General features: G+C 36.9%; 1 protein-coding gene across 1 annotated transcript in view; it reads left to right on the top strand.

Moving 5' to 3' along the window:
* The first annotated feature begins 6,851 nt into the window (after nucleotides 1-6,851).
* DCN (decorin) overlaps nucleotides 6,852-25,730 on the top strand; it is a 70,109-nt gene continuing 51,230 nt past the window's right edge. Inside the window, exons 1-3 of the mRNA XM_034643666.1 lie at nucleotides 6,852-7,048; nucleotides 10,989-11,235; nucleotides 24,839-24,951. Of these exons, the coding sequence (XP_034499557.1) occupies nucleotides 11,022-11,235; nucleotides 24,839-24,951 (327 nt within the window). The 5' untranslated portion in view covers nucleotides 6,852-7,048; nucleotides 10,989-11,021. The remainder of the gene's footprint in view (nucleotides 7,049-10,988; nucleotides 11,236-24,838; nucleotides 24,952-25,730) is intronic.

Genomic DNA, 25,730 nt, shown 5'->3' with positions numbered 1-25,730 from the left:
TATTAAAGGGTCAACTTGAATCAAATCAAATAGTTCTCAAGGGGCTATAACTATCTCAGAAAAAGTTCCTGAAGTCATTATTTTACAGTACAGACATTAGAGCAAAACTTTTCATTCGGTTGCCTACTTAAATTCTAGAGGACTGTATTCTGTCGTGGAGCGTTCACTTTTCCTCGGATACAGGGTAAATTGAAAGGAGAATATTTGCAGACCAAATAGGTGCCATGCAGTAAATACACACTTCCCAGACATGACCTGCATCTGAGGGTTCCAAACTAAACAGGACATAACTGTCAGGCTAGAGGATGAAGAAATACCAACACGGAGAAGAAAACAATCTCTTAAAACCCTCAGTCCATTCTGACATTTTCATTCCTTGACATAAACTTACATAGCTTCTCCTGTACTGTTCTGTTCTACATCCTTTACAAATACAGACTCATTTTATCCTGTGCTATCGTTTTACCCTAAGGTGCTCTCATGAATGGCGGAACTGCCTAAGGTCACACAGATCATCAGTGGCAGAGTCAAGAGTCAAACCTGAGCATTCTGGCCCCAGGGTGTGTGTGCTCAGCCATGATAGGAGGCTAGCTCCCTGAAAAACTAATGAAATGATCTTTGTGAAAGGAAATTACAAACACCAGGTCTCCTTTGCTTTCTACAATTCAGGCATTGCACGTTATTCTATTCTATCCCGTCTCGTGCTTGAACTCAACTTTTGTCTTCACGTAGGATGTCTTCCTTTGTTTGAAAAGCAAGTACAGCCAACGGAGTTTACTTCGATGGTGTAAGGTAGCAGGCCTTGCTTCCAGCAGCACTCCTCAGCTAGCAAGTAAACAGGCAGGAGCAGGGCCAGGAGGTGGTCTTCTAGGAAATGTCTGGCTTTTATCTCTCTCTTTTGTAGTTTCTATTCACTTCCATTATGTGCATCTCCTGAGCTGGTCTCATCTGTCAAATGATGACAATTCTGCCATCACTCACAGTGAGAACAGCCTTCATTCAACATAAAGTTTTCCACATGTGAGAATTCAGAGGGAAAGATTCTGCATTAATCCTTCTTATTTTTTTTAATCCTGTAATTCAGATTGCACGCTTTCTCCCTCATTACTTGCGCTAGAGTCACCTTCAAGGCTACAAATCATTATAGTGCCCTAAAAGCTGAATTCAAATAAAATGGTTAATTTCTTAGGATTTTTGCATCCATCAAGAGCTTTAGTTAGCGTAATCCTGTTTGCTTGTTGCTCTTTTCCATTGAAAGAATGCTCTCCCTTGAGATAAAGAAGCAAGCAAAGAAGTTTACTGTCCCTGCCTTTGCTCACATGACGAAGCAGCTGGTCAGGATGGCAGGGAACAGTGAGTGGAGTACAGAGCTTCTTCAAGGCTCAGCTCTGTGCTTATACGATTGATTATGAGGGGGGCACCTGACGGGCTCAGTCGGTAGAACATGTGACTCTTAATCTCCGGGTTGTGAGTTCCAGCTCCATGCTGGGTGAAGAGATCACTTACAAATAAAATCTTAAAAAGGAATGGATTATGAGAATTGATTATGATAGTGCCTAAATGATAGGGTTATCATGAGTCTTAATTGAGATAATGCCTTTGAAGAACACACCACAGGGCCTGACCCAGGACGGGTGCTCTAAATATTTATCTTTAATATATCACAACCCCTTCCTGAGCAGTGGGCCTATTTTTACCATGTTCATCTTCTTGTTAGTAATATATTAATACATCAAGACTAAAGCAATACCTTCCTTACTAGTTTCCTTGATTCTACTTTCACCACCCTGCATGAACTTGCTAGATTTTATTTGCTAAAATAAAACTTTTTTTAAAGATTTTTAAAATTTATTTGACAGAGAGAGACACAGCGAGAGAGGGAACACAAGCAGGGGGAGTGGGAGAGGGAGAAGCAGGCTTCCCGCTGAGCAGGGAGCCCGATGCGATGCGGGGCTCAATCCCAGGACCCTGGGATCAGGCCCTGAGCCAAAGGCAGACGCTTAACGACTGAGCCACCCAGGTGCCCCTAAAATAAAACTTTTATCATGCTATTACCTCATTCTAATACCTTTGATAACATCCAGCTACCAGCACATCAATTGGCAGATATTAATCACCAAATGTATTAGGTGAACAAATAAATAAACACACGGGCGCCCTATGGGGGACTTTTCACAAACTCTACCCTCCTTTCTTAACCTTCCTTATCTCGTGCTAGTTATTACCATACACAGGGAACATTCATTTATCTATTCTGTGACTTCCACAAGTCAGGTACCATGGTAGCTGCCGAATATTCAAGGTAATAAAAGGGCTTATGGCTTCTTTGAAAGAAAGCATTCACTTAAGCCACATTGGTTTATTTATTGCCTTTGGCCTTCCCATTGCCAAGATTTTGATAGTTCTGTTCTGCCAGACCAAAAAGCTGTCTCTCTTCTTTCACATTCTTTTTATCCCTCAGGTTTCAGCAGCTCAGCTTTTACCTTGTTCTCCATAAACACTTGCCTAACTATCCACATGTAAAATGATCTCTCTCCCATCCCTCCTCTGCTTTTCTAAGACAATTATTTTTAATTATATCATACTTAACTTTGGCTAGGAATTATAATTATATAATGCATTATAAGTTTCCTGGTATGAAAACTCTAAAAGGCTATTATATATATTATATAACACATATATATTATAGGACATATAACATATAGCATATTATATAACATAAATATATATAGATAAACATATAAACACTATATGTGTGTGTGTGTGTATATATATATATATAGTTTATGCACTATCTCCTTACTGGTGTGAGTTCTATAAGGTCATGCCTTTCACATTGCACTTTTTATTTCTTAGTATCTTATATTAACCTAATATTAATATTTTCTCACATAGTGGTTCCTCAGTCAGTATTCGCTGGTTGATTGATTGTTTGATAAGTTACTGGAAATTTCCTCGTATTTAGCAGAGAGGTATGTTGTTTGCCCACACTACTAGATATTCAATAAATTTTGCCTTGTCCCGGTACAAACTGATCAATTCATGAAAAGAATAAAAATCTCTTGACTGCCGTTGATAAAAAAGAAGCTCCTGAGCGTTCAAGAAAAGACGCAGAGAATTAAGGAACTGAATACCTCCTTGTGGTGAAAGAGAGTTACCTTTTCCCTGTCTTAATTCCTAACTTGCCCTATCCTTGCCCCTATTCCCAGAGTGGAGATTCTTCCCCTGGGGTCTCTGGCTACTTATAAAGTCCATGAATGCATCTGAGCAGGACCTGGAACCCAGTACAACGTTCTGCACAAGGAAAGGCAGATAGTTATATTTAGCGAGTACAGAGTAAAGGTTTAAACTCAAACTTATCTAAATGCAAAGTCCTTGCTTTTCTGACTGTATCATGGCTTTGATGATTTCTTGCATCTTGGGCTGGGGAAAGGATATGGTCTGCTTACTGGAATGGAGTGTCCAAGGAAAGTTTTGCAACACCACCAACACAGCAGTGACAGCAACAGAAGCATCAGCCAACACTTGCGTAGTATTTGATATGTGGCAGGCACAATCCTAAGTGCTGTATGTTTTAGCCTATTTGAAACCTCTCCATAAATCTATGAAGTAGGCAGTACTATGCTTATCCACATTTTATAGTTTAAAAAACTGATGGTCAGAGAGGTTAAGTTATTTATACAAAGGCACAAGTACACGGAACACAATGGTGATGGGTGGGGGCAGAGAAGGCTTGTGGGAAAGAGAGATGGCCAACGTAATGGTTTTCTACTACCAGATTGTGTTTCAAGCCATTCTGTATTCAAGACTACCCTGAATTCCACCTGAACCTTCTTCCTTGGCTAAAAGAGAAAATCTGTCCAGGGTGGCAAAATAAAGAGCCAGACAACCCATTCTAGCCCCTGACCTAATTGTGAAGAGTCAGTCTAAGAATAAACCAGTCACATCAGGTTTGTGAAGATAATGACTTGCTTCCAGACCTCTTAGAAAATAAAAGGGTTTCTGAAGAAGACCTTTCTAAACTCTGGCATTCTTCACATCTTTAATATACAGGTATAATTTAAATCACTTGTATTTGATGTTGGTGAGAAAGAGTGACTAGCCTTGAAATGAACTTTGACAACATGTAGAACTAGTGGGTTGTCTGCTAACTAGTGGGTTGTCAGTAGAAATCATAGTTTAAGTGGTTTTAACAGCAGATGTGGAATGTGCTCTGAATTTGAATATTTCAAATATCTATAAGGCAGCCAAGCTTTCGGTGAACCCTACCCCCAAATGTTCCAATTTATCCAGGATAAATTTCAGCAGCCTCTGCGCAAGCACTGCTTCTAGCCTCAAAAGTGTTCCAAGAGACCTGGATTCTGACGATAGCCCCATGGCATCTTTGTGACTTAACTGCCTAAGACTTGCTTGTGTCTTAGTGTCTTCCGCCTAAAAGTGGATGTGACAATGTATGCAACTTAACATCCAATTAATGGTATTTTAAATAAGATGATGTTTGTTAAAATTCCTGGAGTTTTGGAAGTGAAGTTCTTACTAAAATTTAAAAAAAAAAGGAAATATTTGTTCTTGCACAAATATGGCATGTAAAAAGAATTGTAGCTTGGTGACAGTTTTTAAACTAGTCTGCAAAGACATGTTATCCAAGAATTTTGCTAATTAATTTTCTTTATTAGGAGTTTGGTCTTTCTTAAAATCGAGTACAGTGGAAGAGTAGATTAGGTGCAAGAAGATCTGGGTATTAGTTTCTGTTGTGCTTCTTACCAGCTCTGTGAACTTGGGCAGATTATCAGACTTCCATTTACTCATCTGTAAAATGGAAATAGTGAAAATGATTTCCCTTGCTCATCTCAAAGGATTGCTACGACATACATCAGAAAACAGTAAAAGCTCACATTTATGGGGAGCTTAACTTATCGGGCCATGCTCTGAGATATGTGCTTTATGTATACTGCGTCACTTCATCTTCTTGCCAGTATTTTAAGTTAGGTAATCATTTTTACCTATCATGCAGATATGGGAACTAGACTGAGAGAGGTTAAGTATATTGTCTTTACTATCAGAGGAAAAAACCCAGAAGTGAACAACAACCAAAATGACTGCTTTATAAAAGTGAGATGGTCCACCCTCAAGATAATGTGTCTTCTTTTCCTCTTCCTTTCCTATTTCTTCTTCCATTTTCTCCTTAATACCCTTATCCCCCCCCGCCCTTTCTCTCTCTTCAGTGACAATTACTGCCATTATTCATCATATACACTATGGTAGGGTTGGGTTTTGATTCACAGCAAGCCAGGGCTGGGCAAAACAATAATCATGGCGGAATCTATAGCCAATGTTCTGTCTTTGTGTGGTCATTCACCAAGTGTTTCTTGAGAATTTACTATATACCATGACTGTGCTGGGTACAGGGGCTCTACAAAGGAAAATGATGCACTTCCTCCCTTGGGGTGACACACATCCGTAAACAGCTATTACAGGAAGAAGAAGCTATTGCAAGTCCTATGAAAGAAATGGATGCAAGAGGAGTTCAAGAGGAAAACGTCATTAATTCCACATAAGGGGATCATGGATTTTGCACCAAGATCCAGGGAAAATAATACTTGGCTTTTTTTCCTAAACGATCGGAATAACTGGGCATGTGGTTATTCAGTGTCAAAGAGAGGAGGCGTGGGGTAAGATGTTATAAAATTAGGGAGGCGGGTCTTGGGAAATAAGGCAAAATGTCATGCGACAGCACCCCTCCGCTCCTTTAGATACCCACTCAAGAATTTAATTCCTTCAAGTTTCATCAAGGCAAAAGTATTTATTGTAGAATTGTGTACTTGGATGGCTAGAGGAGGGAAAGGGAAGGTGGAGGATGGGAGGGCTATCCTCTCATGTTTCACAGATGTTGATTTCAAGTTTCCACCTGGTAACAGCCTAGGGGCCAGGGCAGAAAGATACAAGTCAAAACATAGAGACACACAGGGAGAGAATTAAACAGCATCCAGCAAGGGAATTACAAAAACTCAAAAAAGCTTTCCAGGGGCTAAATAAATATCTTTCCTTGTGTTTACACTTTCTATTTCTATTTACTGAAATTTGAAAAGAGCCATAGACTCTGTTGCCTTTTCAAAGTTCTGGATTATATAAAAGTATAGTCCATGAAAATCAAAATTTTCATACGCAGGCTAAATTATAATGTGACCAATTTCTAGTATCTGTGTGTTTTATTTAGAAAAAAAGAAGAAACCCATTGGCTGGTAAACAAGAAAGAATATAAACTATGAGTAAGGAAATAATAATAGTAATAATAATAATAATGGCAAAAGTGACATTCTTTTCATATAAAACCATGACTGTCTTCCAGGACACTTTAGAAATATGTTCAAAATACATAGAAAAACTCCACAGCAGAGTACTTGAATTTGCACAAAGAGCCCAAGGCAAGTAAGAATCTGAAAGAGTATTTTCATATAAATCTACTCATGTATTTCTGCAGACCACATTTAAAATAACCACAAGATTAATTTGGTTCCATTTGCCAGATTTGCACATCACAAAAGCAAGAAAAATTGTCATTTGGCAAGTATAAATGTTACTTATAAACAAGACTAGAAAGGGTGGATAGTGGAGTGAGGCTGGGGGTGGGGAAGCAAACCCTTTAGTTACAATGTTTTAGGGAAATGAATCAACACAATAAAACAAATTTCAAATCAAGTTGCCCCTCTATACCACATAAGCAGTTTAGAATCTTAAGCAGATGCAGAAGGAATAAAGCAAATGGGGAGAAAAAAGGCCGATAAACTTTCTGGCTGCAATACAAGAGACATATCATTACCATATGATCTAATGTGGGTGTCAGCCGGATTGTGTTCATTGAGGGAAACCTTATTTTTTAGCTGTGCTATGGAGTAGAAGCAGGAGGTTTTCAACCTAGTGACAGTCACAGAGCAGCACCTACCCCCTCCTCCTTTCCACACCTGCAAACTCTTTTGCTTGGGCTGAATATTTAGTGTAATTACATCTCAGCTTTGAGGGCTCCTGTGGCAAATCCCCGGATTAAAAGGTATGGTTTTCAATAATTGTCCTGAACTCTGCTACAGACTAATAAAACTTCGATCAAGTTGAGAGCAAAAGGAATTATTTGGTGAGAGAAAGAAAAGAAAAAAAATCGTGCTAAACTTTTGATAATCTTTATGCAGTATTTTAAACAAGTATTACTTGAAGACAGAAGTTAAATATTTGGTAAAATGGTTGAATGCATTGTTTTAGTTCTTTCTGTTCTTGCAAAGATGTTTATTAAAAAAAAAAACTATAACCTAACACCATGACTATCTATATTGATATATTTTGTATTTGTACTAATGAAATGTTTTACGAAAGTATTTAAATTCTAGATCAGCATACTATTTGTAGTTGGGTTATATACATATATATATATATTTAAGGATTTAGTTCCCTCCTGAATTCTTGCATATTTTCAGAACTTTTAAAACCTCAGAGATGTGAACTCTGGTGATTAGCGGCAGAAATCAAATAAATGTATATTTCTACAACCTAGAAAAGAATAGAAATTATCACCAGAGAAGTGAAAATAAACATTGAAAATACTTATGCTGCTTATTAAAGATAAGCTCACAGTTAGCTACCTAATTCCTTATAGAGAAAGAAAAAACCCAGTCAGTTATTTTCAATGCAAATGAAATTTTATTGTAAGGTACATCACTTGAAAACGAAGGTGTAGGTTATTTTTCTTGCTAATTTCAAAACAGGGTAACACAGTGACCACTGGTTAAGTGGGCTCCCAGTGACATAAATTCCTGTGGCTTTTTCTTTTCCTATTGCTATTTTGACCAGAAAAAGAGCCAAATGCCTCCTATGGCATTCCTTATTTATGGATAAATGCCATTTTTATTGTCTATTTTTAAATTATTTCCATTATTATTGAGGCTTTTCCTTCACCTAGTGCTGGGGGATTTTTATTTTGCTCTGCAGTTATAGTTTTCCTTATCTCCTGAGGGTTCAGTTTTGATTATGAAAGTCATACCAAATGCATAAATGACACCCTACAAATGTTGAACTGAGTGATATAGTTAATTTAATGGGCTGAAGTAGTTTAAGGAGCCAGAAATTATTATTTTTGATGAAACACTTATGAACTGTGGCGACCAGCTTTAGTGGAGCAGTGACATTATACTTAGAAATTAACATCTAAGAAAGAGTCATACTTTTTGAGAATGCTTAAAACAGTTTCAGTGAAATTTAGAAAGTATATTATCTCAGGAATAATCTCCTTGGTTTCTACAAGGGCATCTGCTCTTTTTTGTTTATTTTTCTTATATACTAAGGAAGGAAGGGAATGATTAAGAAATTATTAATAACAACTTCGCCCATTAATTGTTTTAAGATGCTGGGTCTTCAGGTATGATGACACTAATTTAAAAGAAATCATCTCTTGGGGAATTTGTATAAAGTTTCTGGATGCATATTCTTCTCCAGGACATTCAGGGTTAAAATGCACACACACACACACACACACACACACACGCACACACACACACAAATCAAAGTGATATAAAATAAGTAATGGAAACTATAAACTCCCAGCTTGTGCTCCGTGTTAAACCAAGAAAAATATTGTACAGAGAATTTGCACCATTTTAACAAGAGTAAACACATATAAATGATAATATTCGTCTGAGCTAGCGTTCAACATTTCCTTTTTTGGGTTAGTGAAACAACCAGGCATTTTCTGTTCTGGAGAAAAGATCAAAAAGCAACATCTGCATTAATTCTCATTGCTATTTATTCAATCTGCAATTACTTTGCTTCATTTTTCTTCTAAAATTGTAAGATATTAAGTATGCAACACTAGCAACCTGTGGTAAACCGTAAACATTGCATTTTAATGTGAAACAGACAGAAACCACTCCCTTAGATCCAGTCCAAGGGAACACTGCCAAAACAATGGGGCTCCGTTAAAAGGCTAGGCAGTAACTGAGTGGGAGCACAGAACACACTCCCAGAGAAAACCTGATACCAAATTTAAAGGGGCAGTGTGAACAATAATCTTTGTGGTATTTTTAAATGAGAAGCCACATGCCAGTGCTGCCTTACATGTACCCCAGTAATAAATATGAACTTAAGAACAAAAGTGTAAGAAATCCAAAAACTTTTTTTCCTTCTCTAGTGCATCTAGCCAAGAATTTTCAGAAGTTACGTAGATAGATACATTAAGGTTAGGACATCCAAAGTGGTTTATTTTTTTGTCTTTGTTTGTTTTGGATTTGTTGTGGTTGCTTATGTTACAATTGGCTGATGACTGAAAATCATTCTTTGAGTCTGGTTATGAATGGGCAGCGTTAATATGATTCTTGTAAGTGCACAATTCAAAGTAGATGGAGGGGAACGAAAGATAACATCTGCTATGTGTTTTGGGAATCCTTAGAACAGTTGCAATAGGATTTTAAAACATATCAAGTCAAAAACACACTGCTTATTCTCTATGTGATGAACTACTTTTTGTTATTCAGATCTGTGTAGTTCCCTTCAGCCACCTGAACACCAACTCAACGACAGATGTATGTATCTAAAACACTTATTGAATGAATGGATAAATATTGTATGGATTTGTCGAAACTGTACTTTTGTTTGTTTACAAAATTGCCCTCTGGGTAAAGCCAGATGACATGTAAGTCCTGTAAAAACCAGGAGGCTTTTCCACATATGTTTATTGTTTTATTAAAAAAAAAAGATCAGTTTGAGAAACTGGCCCATAGATTTATCTTAAAAAATAAATTATGTTCCACCAAGTTGAGGTTTTCCATTTGTTACCTTTCTCAGGCTAGAAATTTGATATCGAGAAAAGATAAGTTTGTGTTTTAAAAAATCAAACCGACTGGTTGCCCAGAACTAGCCGAATAACTGGTATTGTTAATAGATTGATGGTCAATTGAGTCATTTATGTGCAAAATGTTGTGCAAGGCCTGGGTACAGAACAAAGAATAATAAGACACGCCCTGAAGGAGTACATCTTCTAGTTGGGGGGACAGACCAAGCACGCAAAACAAATTACAGTATAATGTGATAAGTTCTTTAAAAGAGGTAAGAGCAACGTGCTTTAGGGCACAGAAGAAGGAGGAAGCAGCATCCTGCCTGGATGAGCCAGGCAATCCACAAGGGAAGTCCATTAGCTCAGTCAGTCTTCACAGACATCTTACAAGGTAAGTATTTTAAATGGCACTTAGCTTTGAGTGTTGGGGTTGAGGTGGGGACTGGAGGAGAGAGGAAATGGAGAAAAATAAGGCTTGAAACACCGGTTGGTACCAAATTATGAATGGTCTCACAGGCCACAAAGGGGACGTGAACCTTACTGGCAAGCCTTAAGAAGTCAATGAGGAGTTTTCTGTAGAATAGAAATACAATGAAATCTAATTCTCCGAACATGACTGGAGCAGCAGAGTGGAGGATGACCTGGAGTAAAGGAAATAGTCAAGGCCGAGACCAGTTGGAAGCTCTTGTGATTGTTCAGGGAGTGATGAGAAAGGTCTGGACCAAGATAAATACAGTGGGATGGGGAGATGACATTGGTTTCCAGAGGTATTTCTGATGCAGGAATTGAAGAGCTCTCATGTGTATAGACAAATTTTATTTGACTGTGGCTTGGCTTGTGTTGAATGAGCCCTGAGAATTTCAACATGGTCTATCATCATAACAATTTTGCAAATGACGTGAATATATAATATACTGTCTCAATTTGGACCCCAAATTCAAGCAAGCAGATTTAAATTACATTCAGATTTCTTTTCCCAAGTAAATAGCTGAGCAAGGTAGTCTGTTACGTACCTTTCAAATACATTTCAGTGTTCTGCTTCCTAACAGTAAATGAAAGATTTTTTATATATATATATATATACTTTACACTCACTCTACTGTGGGGTGTTATATGAGACATAATGCAGTAACCAGGCGGTACGGCTCTTCTAAACCTTTCGTTTATTTCCTAGGTTCCTTGGCTGTGAAAATACGTGAGATAAATCATGAAGGCAACCATCATCTTCCTCCTGCTAGCACAAGTTTCCTGGGCTGGGCCGTTCCAACAGAGAGGCTTATTTGACTTTATGCTAGAAGATGAGGCTTCTGGGATAGGCCCGGAAGAGCATGCTCCTGTGGATTCTGACCTCGAGCCTCTGGGCCCTGTGTGTCCCTTCCGCTGTCAGTGTCACCTGCGAGTTGTCCAGTGTTCTGATCTGGGTGAGTAGGTGCAGGCTTTCTCTGCCTACCTTGCTTCATTCACAGACATGGCTTCCCCGAGGGGTTAGCATTTTCCTTTGTCATCTCTGCAGTTCCAAATGTGAGAGACAGTGCCATCTATGGAGAAGTCAAGGAAGCTGAATAGCATAGCAAGAAGGAGCTTTGCAGTTAGGAGAACTTTTTCTTTCCCTTTTAAGTTGGGGCTCCATCACTTTTGCAATCTCAGACGAGTCACTTTTTAAAAAATCTTTCTGAAATTCATGGTCCCCCTTTTGTAAAATAAAATTTTGAATGAAACAATGTCTTCTGTTCCACGATTCCAAAGAGATGGCTTACTTTAATTCCGTGATTTGCTTTGAAGAAATGTTAGATATTAAGACCTGGGTGATGGCCCTACTCTTGGCTTAGTTAGCCCAGATAACAGAGTTCGAACATTACTAAATTGTAAAGTATGCAGTTATCAGAAGCAAAACAAGTGAAGTTTTAGAACAAAAAAATTATCTTTCAAGCACCAAAATACTCCCTTAATCTCTGGGTCTTAGTTTTGCCTTTGCCTTTGGCATGTTGTAATCTAGCTATTTATATTCTTTAGAAAGTTTCAAAAGCAATCTTTACAACTAAGATACGGTGTACATATTCAATATAACCACGGGACATATATCTTTAGCCTAACACTGTATACAGCTTGATTTATCGTGTTTCAAGAAAACATTGGCCTGGGAATTCCAAGAGCAATACACTCAAAAGATAAATCTCTAGAAAGTTTGAGGCCCCAGCAGATGGACCCAAGGGGAATGAATGTAATTGACATGACAGTTGAATTGCATCTCTGTCTCTCTTCCTCTGTTTTTGGTTCATTTTCTTATAAGTGAAAAAAAAAAAAAGAAAAAGAAAAAAAATCCTCACAGAATGACTCTGCCATTGTATATTTCCTTACTGAAGAAACTCCATAGTATAGTTGGGTACTGCTTTGGGGAACCCTATGTCTATTCAGAACATGCTTTCTAGCAGTATTTTGCAGGAAAATTTGCCACTAACCTCTACAGTTGGAATAAACTACATGCTGGAACCCAGGAAAACATAAAACATGTTAAATAGTAACAACTCAAAATCAAACATTTAGTATAGTTTTTAAAATGTTGACATATTGTATAACCATGTAACACCCAGAAGAAAAGTGTGTGGAAATGTTTTTAAAAAGCTACAGGGTAATTCCACTGGATTCATTCATTCATTCATTCACTCATTCATTCAGCAAATATATTGAGATCCCACAATGGGGATCTGTTGTAGGCCCTGGCAAGAAAGGAACAAGGAAGACAAATATGGTCCTTGTTCTTGTGGGTCTGATATTATATTGGTGGTGATTAATTCTCTTTTGAAATGTATATTTGCTACAAGTGGGATTAGATCACTCTCAAATTCTATAAAAACTGTTATAAGCATCTAGAGATTATCTGCATTACTGGTATGAGTAGGAAAATCATGCAGTTGAAAATATTTGCACATAAGAATCACCATGTGATGGATATACTAGGAGTAAACTTTTAAAAAATTTATTAAAATGGCCAAGTTCCTAAGAAATGTGAAGCCAGTTAAATCTCATTTTGCCTCTGGAAACAAGGTTAAAAGGATTCATGGTTATCCCCATAAATTGCCAACAATGAACAGTTGATATTTTTAAGGAGGAAAGACTTGTGTACTCACTTCACTGATTTTATTTTACATAACTGTAGTTTGCTCACATTATAAATAGTTTAAAGCTTGAGTATGATGAAAGCATTTGAGACAGTTTTCCAGTTGTCTTTCATAAAAAAAGGCCTAAGCCTATTGCTCAAAACTAAACAGAAAAATCCAGTCTCTGGAAAAGTCAAGTTCATTGGCTTGGGTGTCTCATGATACAGTTTTGTTGATGTCCTTGTTATTATCTTGTTTCAATTTATTTTGTCTTGTTTTTGGATGAGGACGTTTTCTACATGTTACCTTTTATCTAAGAGCCCAGATTGCACATCATTCCTTTAAAAGGCTGACTGACCTTATATACCAAAGAAGTGGCGAAGATTATAATAATGAGCTGTTTGGGGGAACCCTACTGAATGAAGAGAACTGAGTTCCCATGAGCAATGGTCTCATCTAAGTTACTTTTAGTTTTTATTAAATTTGTATTTAAATATATTGTGAAAGCTTTTGGTCAGATATTTCTAAAACAGAATATGCATTTCAAAAAGGAAGAACAATCTGTTTGCCTTTAAAGAAAACATTTATTCACACTTTCCACTACCATCTAACTTCTCACTTTATGCTCTTGGCACCGTTCAGAGCCTTGACATCTTCATCTGCAGAAAAATCACAGCCAGCCTTAGAGATTCTATTACTTGCGTGTGGTGCCTGGATCATAGTGGACTCTCAATATGTATTTTCTGTGTGTTGATTATATGGAGTAAAAGGTGAAAGATATGTAGAAAAAAACAAGGAAGGAGAAATAGACAATCTTATTCATCGTAAAGGCAACACAGTTTATTTTATTTTTTGTTTTATGTTATTTAGTGATCTGAACATGAAGCTTGAATTATTATAATAGAGAAAAAGTGTAACGCACTTTGGGGTGAGAAATGTGAATGCTTATCTTTATCAAAAGCTAATGTTTTCTTAAGGATTATCCTTGCCAGAGCTTTTAATGAGCAGAGGGGAGCTACAGTGTTGAAGGACAGTAGTCCTTTGTCATCTTATATCTAAACATATTTAATAGAAGCAAACATTTCTTACTAAAATGTTTGACTATTTTTGCCACTAAGAAGTATTTTGATGAAGTTAAACTACATAGAATTTTTAAACAGTTCTTTTAAACAGTTTTACATCAAAGCTAAGATATAAAAACTCTGAAATTGGAATGAATAATTAGTCCATAGGAAAATTTGAGGTGTTCAAGAAGACACATTGACTGTTTTAGTTCCTCGTTCCAATTTATCAGAATAGCATTATGTATGTTTTTCTCTAGCATGGGGGATTGAGAAAGTAAACATTTTTTCACCTGTCCAAGAAAGTAATGAGTACTGCATAGATATTGGCCAATTGTTTGGCTGAATTTGTTGTAATTTAGCTTTTATTTTGAACCAGAATTGAATGAGACCCCCATCTTCTCTTCTTTTTTTTTTTTTATCTATCCCCTTAAGGCATAAAGCAATTAATTCCTAAATGTAGCATTTATAAAACAAATAAATGTAAGATTAGCAAATTCAGAAATCTATGGGTTACCTTAAAATAATAAACCTACAATGTAATTCATACTTGTCAAATCTTTTTACAATGTCCTAATATTGATCCTGTGAATGGATGCTGGTTTTTTTTTAAAGATTTTACTTATTTATTTGACAGAGAGAGAGAGAGAGAGCGCATAAGTAGGCAGAGCAGCAGGCAGAGGGAGAGGGGAGAAGCAGGTTCCCCATTGATCAGGGAGCCTGATACAGGGCTAGATCCCAACCCCAGGATCATGACCTGAGCCGAAGGCAGGCACTTAACCGACTAAGCCACCCAGCATCCCAGAGTGCATACTGCTTTAAGTACTTACTATCTTGAAGGAAAACAGTTTCTTATTTATACGTATATTCTTTGGCTCAAGTGTTACCAGGTAGCATTATTTGATGTTGATTTCCATCTGGTCGCTAAAAGGCAGATCAACCCTGGCAGGTAAAGTAAGCATAAACATTGTGGGTTTTTTTTTTCCTATTCTTCCAAATTAAATAGTTATTGATACAATTCTTTTTTAAAAATTTTTTAAAGATTTATTTGAGAGAGAGAGAGAAAGAGAGTGGGGGGAGGGGCAGAGGAAGATGGAGAGAGAGAATCTCAAGCAGACTCTGTGCTGAGTGTGGAGCCCAACATGGGGCTCAATCTCAAGACCCTGAGATCATGACCTGAGCTGAAATCAAGACTCAGATGCTTAACCCACTGAGCCACCCGGGAGCCCCTTGATGCATTTCTTATAAGCAAATTTCAAAAGAATTTAAATGGCTTTTAAAATTACTTAACAGTTGAAAGAACTTGGGTTTTGCAGTTCAACGCCTCTGAACTCTACTTCTGCTTTACCATTTACTACCCATAAATGTTAAAACGTCGAAACTCGTTGGATAAATGGGAATATATCACATTTCATTAGGTAAGAATAGAAAATATTGATAAATACCATACTATTCTATTTAGTTTACCAGTTCAGACGAAGTTGGCTAGTAACATGAGGATATTCCTCATAATGTTCTTTTATTTTCCTTTGAAACTGAGAATCTCTGAGACGTACATAGCCTGTCAAGGTGGAAAAAATAGCACCTTCTTTCCCCTCCCTCCTAAAGAGGACCACATCACCTCCAACTATAAATAGACATGAATAGAAAATGGTATAATTATCGAGCAATCCATTCAGTCTTCTCCAAACACCATTCCTTTGAACAAAACGGGTTTGGTGAAGTGGAGAACAGTGAAACATTTGGCTATTTTATAATCATAAATGATTCACAACCCACATAGTTGGCTCTCTAGAGATGATGTTGGAAGATGTAACATTTTATTTTGCCATGTAAAAGCAGTGCAAATAACTACTGGTTCCTAAAATGTACTTCATATGGCAAAGGATATTTTAGTTTTAAAAATGTCATAGCAAAAAAAAAATCCCCCAACCCCCCCCCAAAAAACCAAACCAAACAAAACACACAAAGAAACCCATACAACCCTTTACACTGAGTAGAGTTAGTTTTCTTCTTTTTAATCATTTTGCTTCAACTGGTGAAAATTTTGTCGGTAACCACCACTTGGGACATATAAGCCATAGCTTATTTCTTGTTTGGGGAAACTGGTTTTCCAGAAGCAAATTTTATACATGAGGTAAATGAACCATTAGACTTCCTTTGTGAAATCAACTCAGAAGAATAAATTAGGGCTATTTTGTAGAGGGGCAGAGAGAATGCTGGAAGCTCAGTTGCTTTTATAGTTTATGTCTGGCTCTGCAGCAACAGGGACGTGGGGGGACCCTCGTTAGGAGTTTCAGATGCATCCAAAGGGTGTGCCTCAGACGTGGTATGAGAAGGAGGCTGTGCACAGAGCATGCCCCATGTGTCGCCTAAATTCGTATTGGGTAGGATGGAGCATGACAGATCTTCAGATGAAGGGGAGGAATTCTCCTGTGACCCAGATGGCCAACGTTCCTGACACCAGGGGTTAAAGATGGGGGGGGAGGAAGAGAGGAGTCAGAGAAAGCCAAAGGAAGCATCTGTCTTCTTGACCTGACTGAGAACTGACATACCCCTGGTTTCCTTCTCGGTCCCAGGAGGGAGAGAGAGGCAGCTGTGTGGGATCAAGGCATTTGGTCAGCCTGCAGCTGTGAGGCATTCTCCCCTGCAAGATCATCCTGGCTCCAGAGGACAAGATGGGACTAGGTTACGAGAATATGGATTCCCCTGGTTAAGAGAAATGCAGGAGACCCTCTAATCTGAACTTTTCTCCTTCAAAGAATAGCAAGAAGATTATATATTTCCTTGAAAATAAGTATAAAGAAGAATTAACCCAATTTTCACTCCAGTCTTAATAAAAGGAGAAAGCCCTGTAGCAACTACATGACAACACTCGGGATTCAGTTAACCTTGAGTTAGTCTGAAGATCACTTTGAGGCGATGTGTGCAGCTTATCTACTTCTGTGCTTTCACTGTAATCCACATTTGCCTTGATTATTCTCTACTAACCAAATATATACTATGTAATAGTTATTCGGTAGATTTTGTTTACCTAGCTAAACATTTACTTCCTCTACCAGAAGGGAAGCATTCGGAATCTATTTCTGTATACCCTCTACTCAATAAAATGCCTTATACTTGGTAGTTACTCCAACATCAATAGATGCCTGATGAATAAGTGAACATATCATGACCTAGTGCTTGGATGAGTGCATAATTCTACAGTATACTTGATTCTATCGGGCTGGAAAAAGGAGGAAACGTGGCTAACTGGGAATTAGGAGTCATGGAGCTTTGGTACACAGCGTTTTTGCTTTTGTTTCTTTGTTTTGTTTTGAGGATGACCATACATAGAACCAGGAAGGTTAAACCTTCCTTGAGTTTATTTGAAAAAAGAATCGAATTAAAAGGGGAATGTCCTATTTCTGAAAGCTGGTCCAACTGCCACCACAATCAAATTGCCATTTTTAAGAGGGAAATAGGGAACCATGCATGCCTGGAACAGAAAGGTTTTTGAGGAAGCTGGGACTCCAACATGTCACATCATGTGCCAAAAACTGAAGCGTATCACCATTGTCCTAATTATTAAATGGAAGACAGAATTATAAAAAATACTGTTGGAAACCAACAAGAATAAATCTTAGAGTTTGGACCCCTGCCACAGAGCAGGGGGGGGGGGGAAGAAAGCATGATGTCTTAGGACAACCTGGCCTTTGTCCAACATGATGTTTACCAGATTGCTGACATTTGCTAGCAGAACCATGCTATTTATCACTGGGACAACTTGAAAAAAAAAATTACAATTCTCATTAGCCTTTATTTCAAAAATGATTTTCTGGTAATATCTTAAGTAGAATTTTATTTACTTTAATAAATAACCCTATTTTAAAGAAGATAAAGTTCCATTTACAGAATTTGGGAAAACAAATAAATAATTCAGACTAGCCTTGGAAATAATTGCATTTTAATGGAAAATTTAGAATTATAGTAAAGGATGCTCATTGAAAAATAATGAAATTTAAAAAACCACTCTGTTCCTGTTACTACTGCTGAATAAATAATATCTCAAAACTCGGCAACTTAAAAAGATAATTTTATTTTGCTCATTATTTAAGTATCGGAAATTTGAGCAGGTCTCAGAAAGGCTGTTCTCACTTGGGGTCTCTCAGGCATCTCAGTCAGGTGTTGGCTGGGGCCATGGCCACGGGGAGTCTAGCCAGGCTCCACACCCAAGACAGCTCACTCTCGTAACTGGAGTTGGTGCTGCTGTTGCCTGTGAGCTCAGCTGTTCTGTCATCTGGAGTGCTTCACGTGGCCTCTACAGCAGGGTGGTCTCAGCTTAGACAGGCTTTTTTACACAGCCCATGGCCCCTGGCTGCCCCCAGAGCAAGTGTCCCAGAAGAACTGGGTAACAGCTGTACAATCTTTTCTGACCTGGCCTCAGAAGCCATGCTCCATGTCTCTTCTGGCCCATTCCATTAGGTCACAGAGACATTATAAGTCCATCCCAGATTCCACAGGAGGGGAATTTGACTTCATCTTTTGATGGGGTTGGTATCAGTTTGTATTGAATAAGAGCATATAGGATGGGAGATATAATTAATGCCATCTTTGGAAGATGCAATTGTCTACATACTCACTTAGATTTTGTACATTTCTAATGAGAAACACAGGCATCAATTAAGTATGATATATAGAAGGTCCACAGATATTACACGTTCCTGTGAAGGTCGTTATTTAATAGCCGCAAACTACTTAAGAGGTCAAGTCAATTATATGTGTGTTAATTTACAAGTTTATTTCATTGTTACTTAAACTTTCTACTTAAGATTGTAAGAAAGGCATTGAGTCATATCTTCACAGCTTTCTTTCTATTGTAGAATGTTGTTTTTGGAAGCGAATTTTGCCTGGCTGATACTTCATTTTAAATGCTCAACATCTTACTTTCCATATAGATTGGGAATGACTATAATATTGATCCATTTCAGTAAGAATGATTTAGTTAAAATCATATATGGTTAATAAGATCATATATATATATACACACACATATATATTTATATACATATATATAGAGAGAGACAGAATTTGTTTTTTATTTAAAAGCTTAAGATAAAAATATATTTAAGGTTGAATAACTCTGTTTTCATACTCTTTGAGGATTAGTTTCAGTTGAAATAAACAATTTTTAACTGAAATAAAGTTTTTTATCACCTCAAAAGAATCTTTAGCTCTAGTATCTCTACCCCAGCCTACTTCGTGCTCAGCACGTTCAGATGAAGAGATAGAGGCAAGGGAATGCTACAGTAAAGGTTCCTAGTTAGCTCTAGTTAGTGTCTGAGTTGATTTTAACTCACAGCCACTCTGACTCTAAGGATGATAACACTGACCAAAGCAAATAACCCAATATAAACAAAGACTGATATTTCACAAATTTGACAAAAGAGTGTAACTTTTGCCACTATTAAACTAGAGTTAAATGGACCAGGAGAGCTTTTGGGAAGCTTAGTTATTTGTTGGGGAATATGTGCTTGGTAAACCGAGGGGTGACCAGCCAAAGGTAGACAAGTTCTTGAGAGACCCTGAACTTCACGGGAGCCATGATGAACACAACAAGACCACGAAGGGTCTGGTAAGAAGAGCCAACCCGGGAATAAGAGCTTTAAATGAAAAGTCTGTGCGTGATCCGTGCACACAGCAGCATTATAATTATGTTATACAGGGAAAGATCAACCCCTTTGTCACAGATTTACAGACTAAATAATCAGCAAGATAATTGGAGCTGCACCCTTTCATCTCCTTATTGATGATACTTCCAGGTACCAGTAATTGAGGGCCCGCTCTGCATGATGGTAGGAGATGATTTTGTAGAACGACTTACTGAATTCTCACAAAAATTCGGTGAAAGATGCAAGAAACCAGGCCTCAACAGCTGAAGCAACTTGCATGGGGATGGTAAGGATCAAGAGGAGCAACCAGGATGAATATTCAAACACCAATCTTATTTAAAAAGTTATAGAAACATTTTTTATTAAATATTTTATTTATTTATTTGACAGAGATAGAGACAGCCAGCGAAAGAGGGAACACAAGCAGGGGGAGTGGGAGAGGAAAGAAGCAGGCTCATAGCAGAGGAGCCTGATGTGGGGCTCGATCCCACAACACCAGGATCACACCCTGAGCCGAAGGCAGACGCTTAACCGCTGTGCCACCCAGGCGCCCCTATAGAAACATTTTTAAATACACAAAGTCTGCAAAATAAGAGACTCTGGTGCATACATCACTGAGCTTCAACAAGGGTCAAATAATGCGAGTATTTTTCTAGGTATCTCCACCCACCTTCCCCTTTCCATTTTATGTCAAAGCAAATTCCAGATGTCATGTAATCTTATCCAACAGTATATTGGTATATTTCTCTGAAAGATTAAAGCTCTTCATTAATACAATTATAATGATCAGATCACATTTAAATTTAAAATTATTTCTTAATATCATCAAATATTCATTTAGTGTACACATTTTCAATCATCTCATAAATACTAGAAATGTTTTATTTTACAGTTTGTGTGAATTAGGGTCCAAATGAGGTACATATATTGCAATCATTTAAATAGCTTTTAAGTCTCTTTTAAACTATACATTTGGAAAACTAATATTTCTTTACTTTTCCTTACAGTTTATCTGTTGAAGAAATTAGGATTGTGTTGAATCCATTTTTTTAAGTTTTTATTTTAATTCTACTTTGTTACCATACAATGTTATATTAATTTCAGATGAACAATATGATAATTCAACATTTCCATACATCACCCTGTGCTCATCAAAACAAGTGCACTCCTTAATCCCCATCTCCTGTTTCATCCATTCCTCCATCCTCTTCCCTTCTGGTAACCATCGGTTTATTTTCTATAATTAAGAGTTTGTTTATTTGTCTCTCTCTTCTTTTTTCCCCCTTTACTTGTTTGTTTGTTTCTTAAATTCCACACATGAGTGAAATCATGTATTTGTCTTTCGCTGACTGGCTTCTTTCACTTAGTGTTACACTCTCTAGCCCCATCCATTTCATTTCAAATGGCAAGATTCCATTCTTTTTTATGGCTTAATAATATTCCACTATATCTATATCTATATAGATATCTTCTTTATCCATTCATTAATCGGTGGACACTTGGGCTGCTTCCGTATCTTGGCTATTGTAAATAATGCTTCTACAAGCATGGGGGTGAATGTATTCCTTTGAATTTGTGTTCTTGTATTCTTTGAGTAAATACCCAGTAGTGTGATTGTTGGATTATAAGGTAGTTCTATTTTTAATTTTTTGAGGAACCTCCATATTGTCTTCCACATTGGCTGCACCAGTTTGCATTTACACCAACAGGACAAGAAGGTTCCTTTTCCTCCACATTCTCACCAATGCCTGTTGTTTCTTGTGTTGTTGATTTTAGCCATTCTGACAGGTGGTGAGCTGATATCCCATGGTTTTGATTTGCATTTGCCTGATGATGAATGATATTAGAATCTTTTCATGTGTGTATTGGCCATCTGGATGTCTTCTTTGGAGAAATGTCTGTTTATATATTCTGCACATTTTTAAATTAGCATTGTTGAATTCATTTCTTTGGCAGACTTAAGCATGTACCTTTGACTCCATATTTCTTCTAAATTGGGAGTTATATTTAGAGGCTTAATCAGATTCAATATTCATTATTTGCTTGATTGCTTTTGACAATATTTATCCATAAATGAGGGTCTGTTTCTTCATCCATGGTTTTATAATTGATCTCTTCCCATGAGAAATCCATGTCATACTGAGAAACTCTACCATTGGATCAGTTACCATGTGGGACAGGAAGGGTAGTATCCCTCAGACACATGTAGCCAAAGGTTCCTCACAAGTATGTCAAAGACACAGAAGAAATTGAGAGAAATTTTCAGTTGCAGATAAAGGGGATGATATATCTGATGATAGTATTTATTCTTAAAACGTTTCTGGCCAACCAAGAATCAGAGAGAAAATTATGACTATTATAGCCAGTTGTATTCTAGTACTTCTGAGGAAAAGTAAGAACCATTATAAAAGCAGGATGTGAAGAAATGATTGTAACAAAACATAGCAGAAAAGATCTTGAAGCCATGACCATGAACTTTTCACCATGGGACAGCAGGGCAGGAGGAAAAGTAAGAACCATTATGAAAGCAGGATGTGAAGAAATGATTGTAACAAAACATAGCAGAAAAGATCTTGAAGCCATGACCATGAACTTTTCACCATCGGACAGCAGGACAGACTATGCTTTTAAAACTAATCAATCAAAAAGCTACCTTTATGTGTAAAGTGGTAAGATCACAGCTCTCACGAAATATAGTCATTTGTCCCTGTTTTTCCAGAACTTACAGAAAAGAAAGAAAACTAAAGTGCAGGACAATGCCTCATGAGCTTATATACACACGAGTTTGTAGGGGTTGGTGGGTCACTGTTATCTGGTGCGTTAGGATGAATTTTATAGAGGAAAGGAGTAAAGGGGTTGTTAGAACATTTTAGGGGTTGTTAGAATGAAGCTAGAAGGACATGGGTGGATGGAATAAACATAATTATAAGAACAAAAACAAACAGTTTTGAACAATATGTTCAAGGAACAGTGTAGATCAGCATCTTTAAAAAAATACACTGTGTTTACATGTATATATGGCATGTTGGATAGATCTAGAGTCAGGTCTCACCATCTTGTTCTTGGTTTAGTTTAAACATAAGACACCTTAGATAAGCCATATAATTTCATTTGATTTCTGTTTCTTTACCTATAAAAGGAAATATTGGACTAGCTTAGAAATTCTTTAATTTCTGGGACAAGTGAAATTGTTTGAATGTTGAACAAGTTAATTTCTTATAAGGTCAAAACCAAATCCAACAGAATAACAACAACCTGCCATCTGCTTATTAAAATTATTTTTAAGAAGGTATATTTAAAACAGAACAAGAAGCTAGTTTCAGAAATGTGTGTGTTCATGTATGTGAGTATGTGTGTGTGTGTAATTTATATTAAACTAACTTGATTACACTCATTTTTTTCTAATTTTGATATAGACTGATAAGAACCTCATCATAGAGTCTATCTGATCAGAGTTTGAGAATCATAGACTAGCCATTACTTAATGGTCCTTCCCTTTGTGACATTCTAAGAACTAATAACTAGGATAATGTCCCTATTGTATTCTGCCTATAGTTGTTGAGCAAGCTAGTTGACACCCCCATGCCCTGGCTAGACCTTAAATGTAACAGTATGTTATTGCATCTGATGTCAGAATAAATATACAAATTTAGTAAAAATTCTAATATGTAAAATCCCTGAAATGGATATAAACTTACTAGTAATTTAATGATTTTAATCATTAAAATGACTTTCTAAGCACAAAAAAGCAAAGATCACAAGCTTAAAGATTTTTTTATGCTAAATCTTCAGAAAAATAATGTATACAATTCACTCCAAGAAGTTCCTAAAATTCTAGAAGGACAACATAATCAAAATTGTTAGACAAGGTAGATATATGATTTTTTCCCACACCACATCTGAAATTTATCTGCACTTTGGCTTTGAACAAAGGTTAAGAGAGCCACTAGGATGTAAGCTCAATAATGTATAAAAGTAAGCATAAGTGGAAATTAAAACTTTGACAAGAAGCCCACAGAGTAATAATGAAATGTAGGCAGTTAACTTTTTTTCCAAATGAAAGGAAATGTCTTTTCTTGGTTGGAGAACACTAATTATCAAAGATTTGGCAGAAGTCTGCCACTCCTAATTGCATGAAATTATCAAACTGACATTTCTGAAAATGGCAGTGATCGTGACTGCATAACGCAGTTAAATACCCTCCTACAAGATAGCTGTTTATCACCGAAAACACTTCACTCTTGTCATTTCTCTGTGAACTGTTTCTGTAGTAAGTTCTTGGAAGGCGTTTATGTACATTTAGAATCACATGTATTTCGATATATCAATTTATAATAATAGTTGATCTCCGGATTGGGTACTCGACATTTTTTTTCCCACTATCAACAGAGCCATGATAATATGAGTGAAAAAGTATTTGCAGAGAGCTTAGAAGGTAGGTGATTTCAGATACACTTTCTGTAATTTTCACAGAAGACGTGAAGGTAGCGCTATGACTGCCATGATAATTTAAGAGTATACGCTTACATAAGGTTCAAAATTGGAAAGACATCTTCCTAACATAACAATTATATTCCCTGTAGCAATTTTGTTTTTAATCGAAAACTGCAGATTGAATTATATTTTCTATGGGGATGCAGGCAATTTCTGTGTTGGTCCTGCTCTATTCCCAGGGCCTGATAAACCGATGGTGTTTAGGAGGTATTCCACAAGGCTTTGTTGAATGAATGAAAGAATTCAAGTTTCAGGAATGATGGGGAGGTTGAAAATCTTTTCTGGTTTATATTATGCAACCTCAAATATAGAAAAGATCACATGAATTTGAGTCAATAGAATATTAAATTTCTGCTTAACATCATGCATCAATATAAAACAAAGCCAATGGAAGAGAGAGAGGCATTTTAAATGTAGATCTGTGGCAATGTTAAGTTAGGTCAAATGGACCTTTGATGATCTGGCTAAAGCTTTTCTCTATTAAATGGTATATTTATGTAGAAAGGTATAGATTTAGAAATCAGTTGGCATTTTCTTTCTTCTTTGGAAAGGATAAAGCAGATATTTTAAACTGTAATTGATATAATTCATAGAAGAAGAAAAACATGGTAGTGGTAAAATTTTCATTGCCACACTGATTTTTTTGTGAACATATCCTTTGTGATTCTGTGGTCCTGTGGTCTTTTTACTGACTGCACATTGCTTTTACTCTCATGCAAGGTCTGGAAAAAGTGCCAAAAGATCTTCCCCCTGACACTACGCTGCTGGACTTGCAAAACAACAAAATAACCGAAATCAAAGATGGGGACTTCAAGAACCTGAAGAACCTTCATGTGAGAGCTCCTTGTTTCTTTGTTTATTTGTGAGTTGTAACAAGATCTGACTTACAGGATTTTTTAAAACAAAACTTGGGTAAGGCCAGGAGTACTACATGGTAATAACTAAGCACAGAACCATTTATCAAATTCTCCATTTAGTGGGTGAGACAGGAGCACAGCATTATATTCATTAACCCCTAAAAAATCAGCCACTTTTCTTACAAATACCCCACATATCTTTGATCTTTGCATCCTAAAAAATATATCTTAGTCTTCTCTTATGTTTCATGAATTAAAGTCTTTATTTTCCTAGTTAGATCATACTTCAATATTGGAGCAAAATACAAAACAAATTACTGATCTTAGTATTATTTTATTTCTTCTGTCTTCTTTCATTAGTTTTCTAAGAGGTGCCAATGTTGTAAAGTCTTAAAGATCGGCACCAAGAGAAAAAGGGATAGCCATCCATATTTTACTTAGTAAATATAATTCTATCTTCAAATATCTATATATCTATACCTTGCTTTGTATTTAGGACTATGCATGCTGCATTCTTATCTGTATCTGTGCTTTGACTGTGGTTTTTACTTACCTCTACTCTATTATAATGTCGCACATCTAGCGTACCAGACAGAATTCCAGCAGAAAATTGGTTGCACTCTCAAAATGTTCACAGAGAAGGCTTTACTGAAAGGATGATGTACAGAGGAATATAAGAACCAACAAAGCATTATGAAACACCCAAGCCCATCTTGAAAGAGGTGGGGAGCTGTAGTCCTACCTCCTTATTTCCT

This window comes from Ailuropoda melanoleuca, chromosome 15, assembly GCF_002007445.2.
Source record: "Ailuropoda melanoleuca isolate Jingjing chromosome 15, ASM200744v2, whole genome shotgun sequence".
In the NCBI taxonomy this organism is placed as follows: Eukaryota; Metazoa; Chordata; class Mammalia; order Carnivora; family Ursidae; genus Ailuropoda; species Ailuropoda melanoleuca.
Note: the sequence above shows the minus strand (reverse complement) of the source record. Positions and strands in the feature narration are given on the sequence as shown.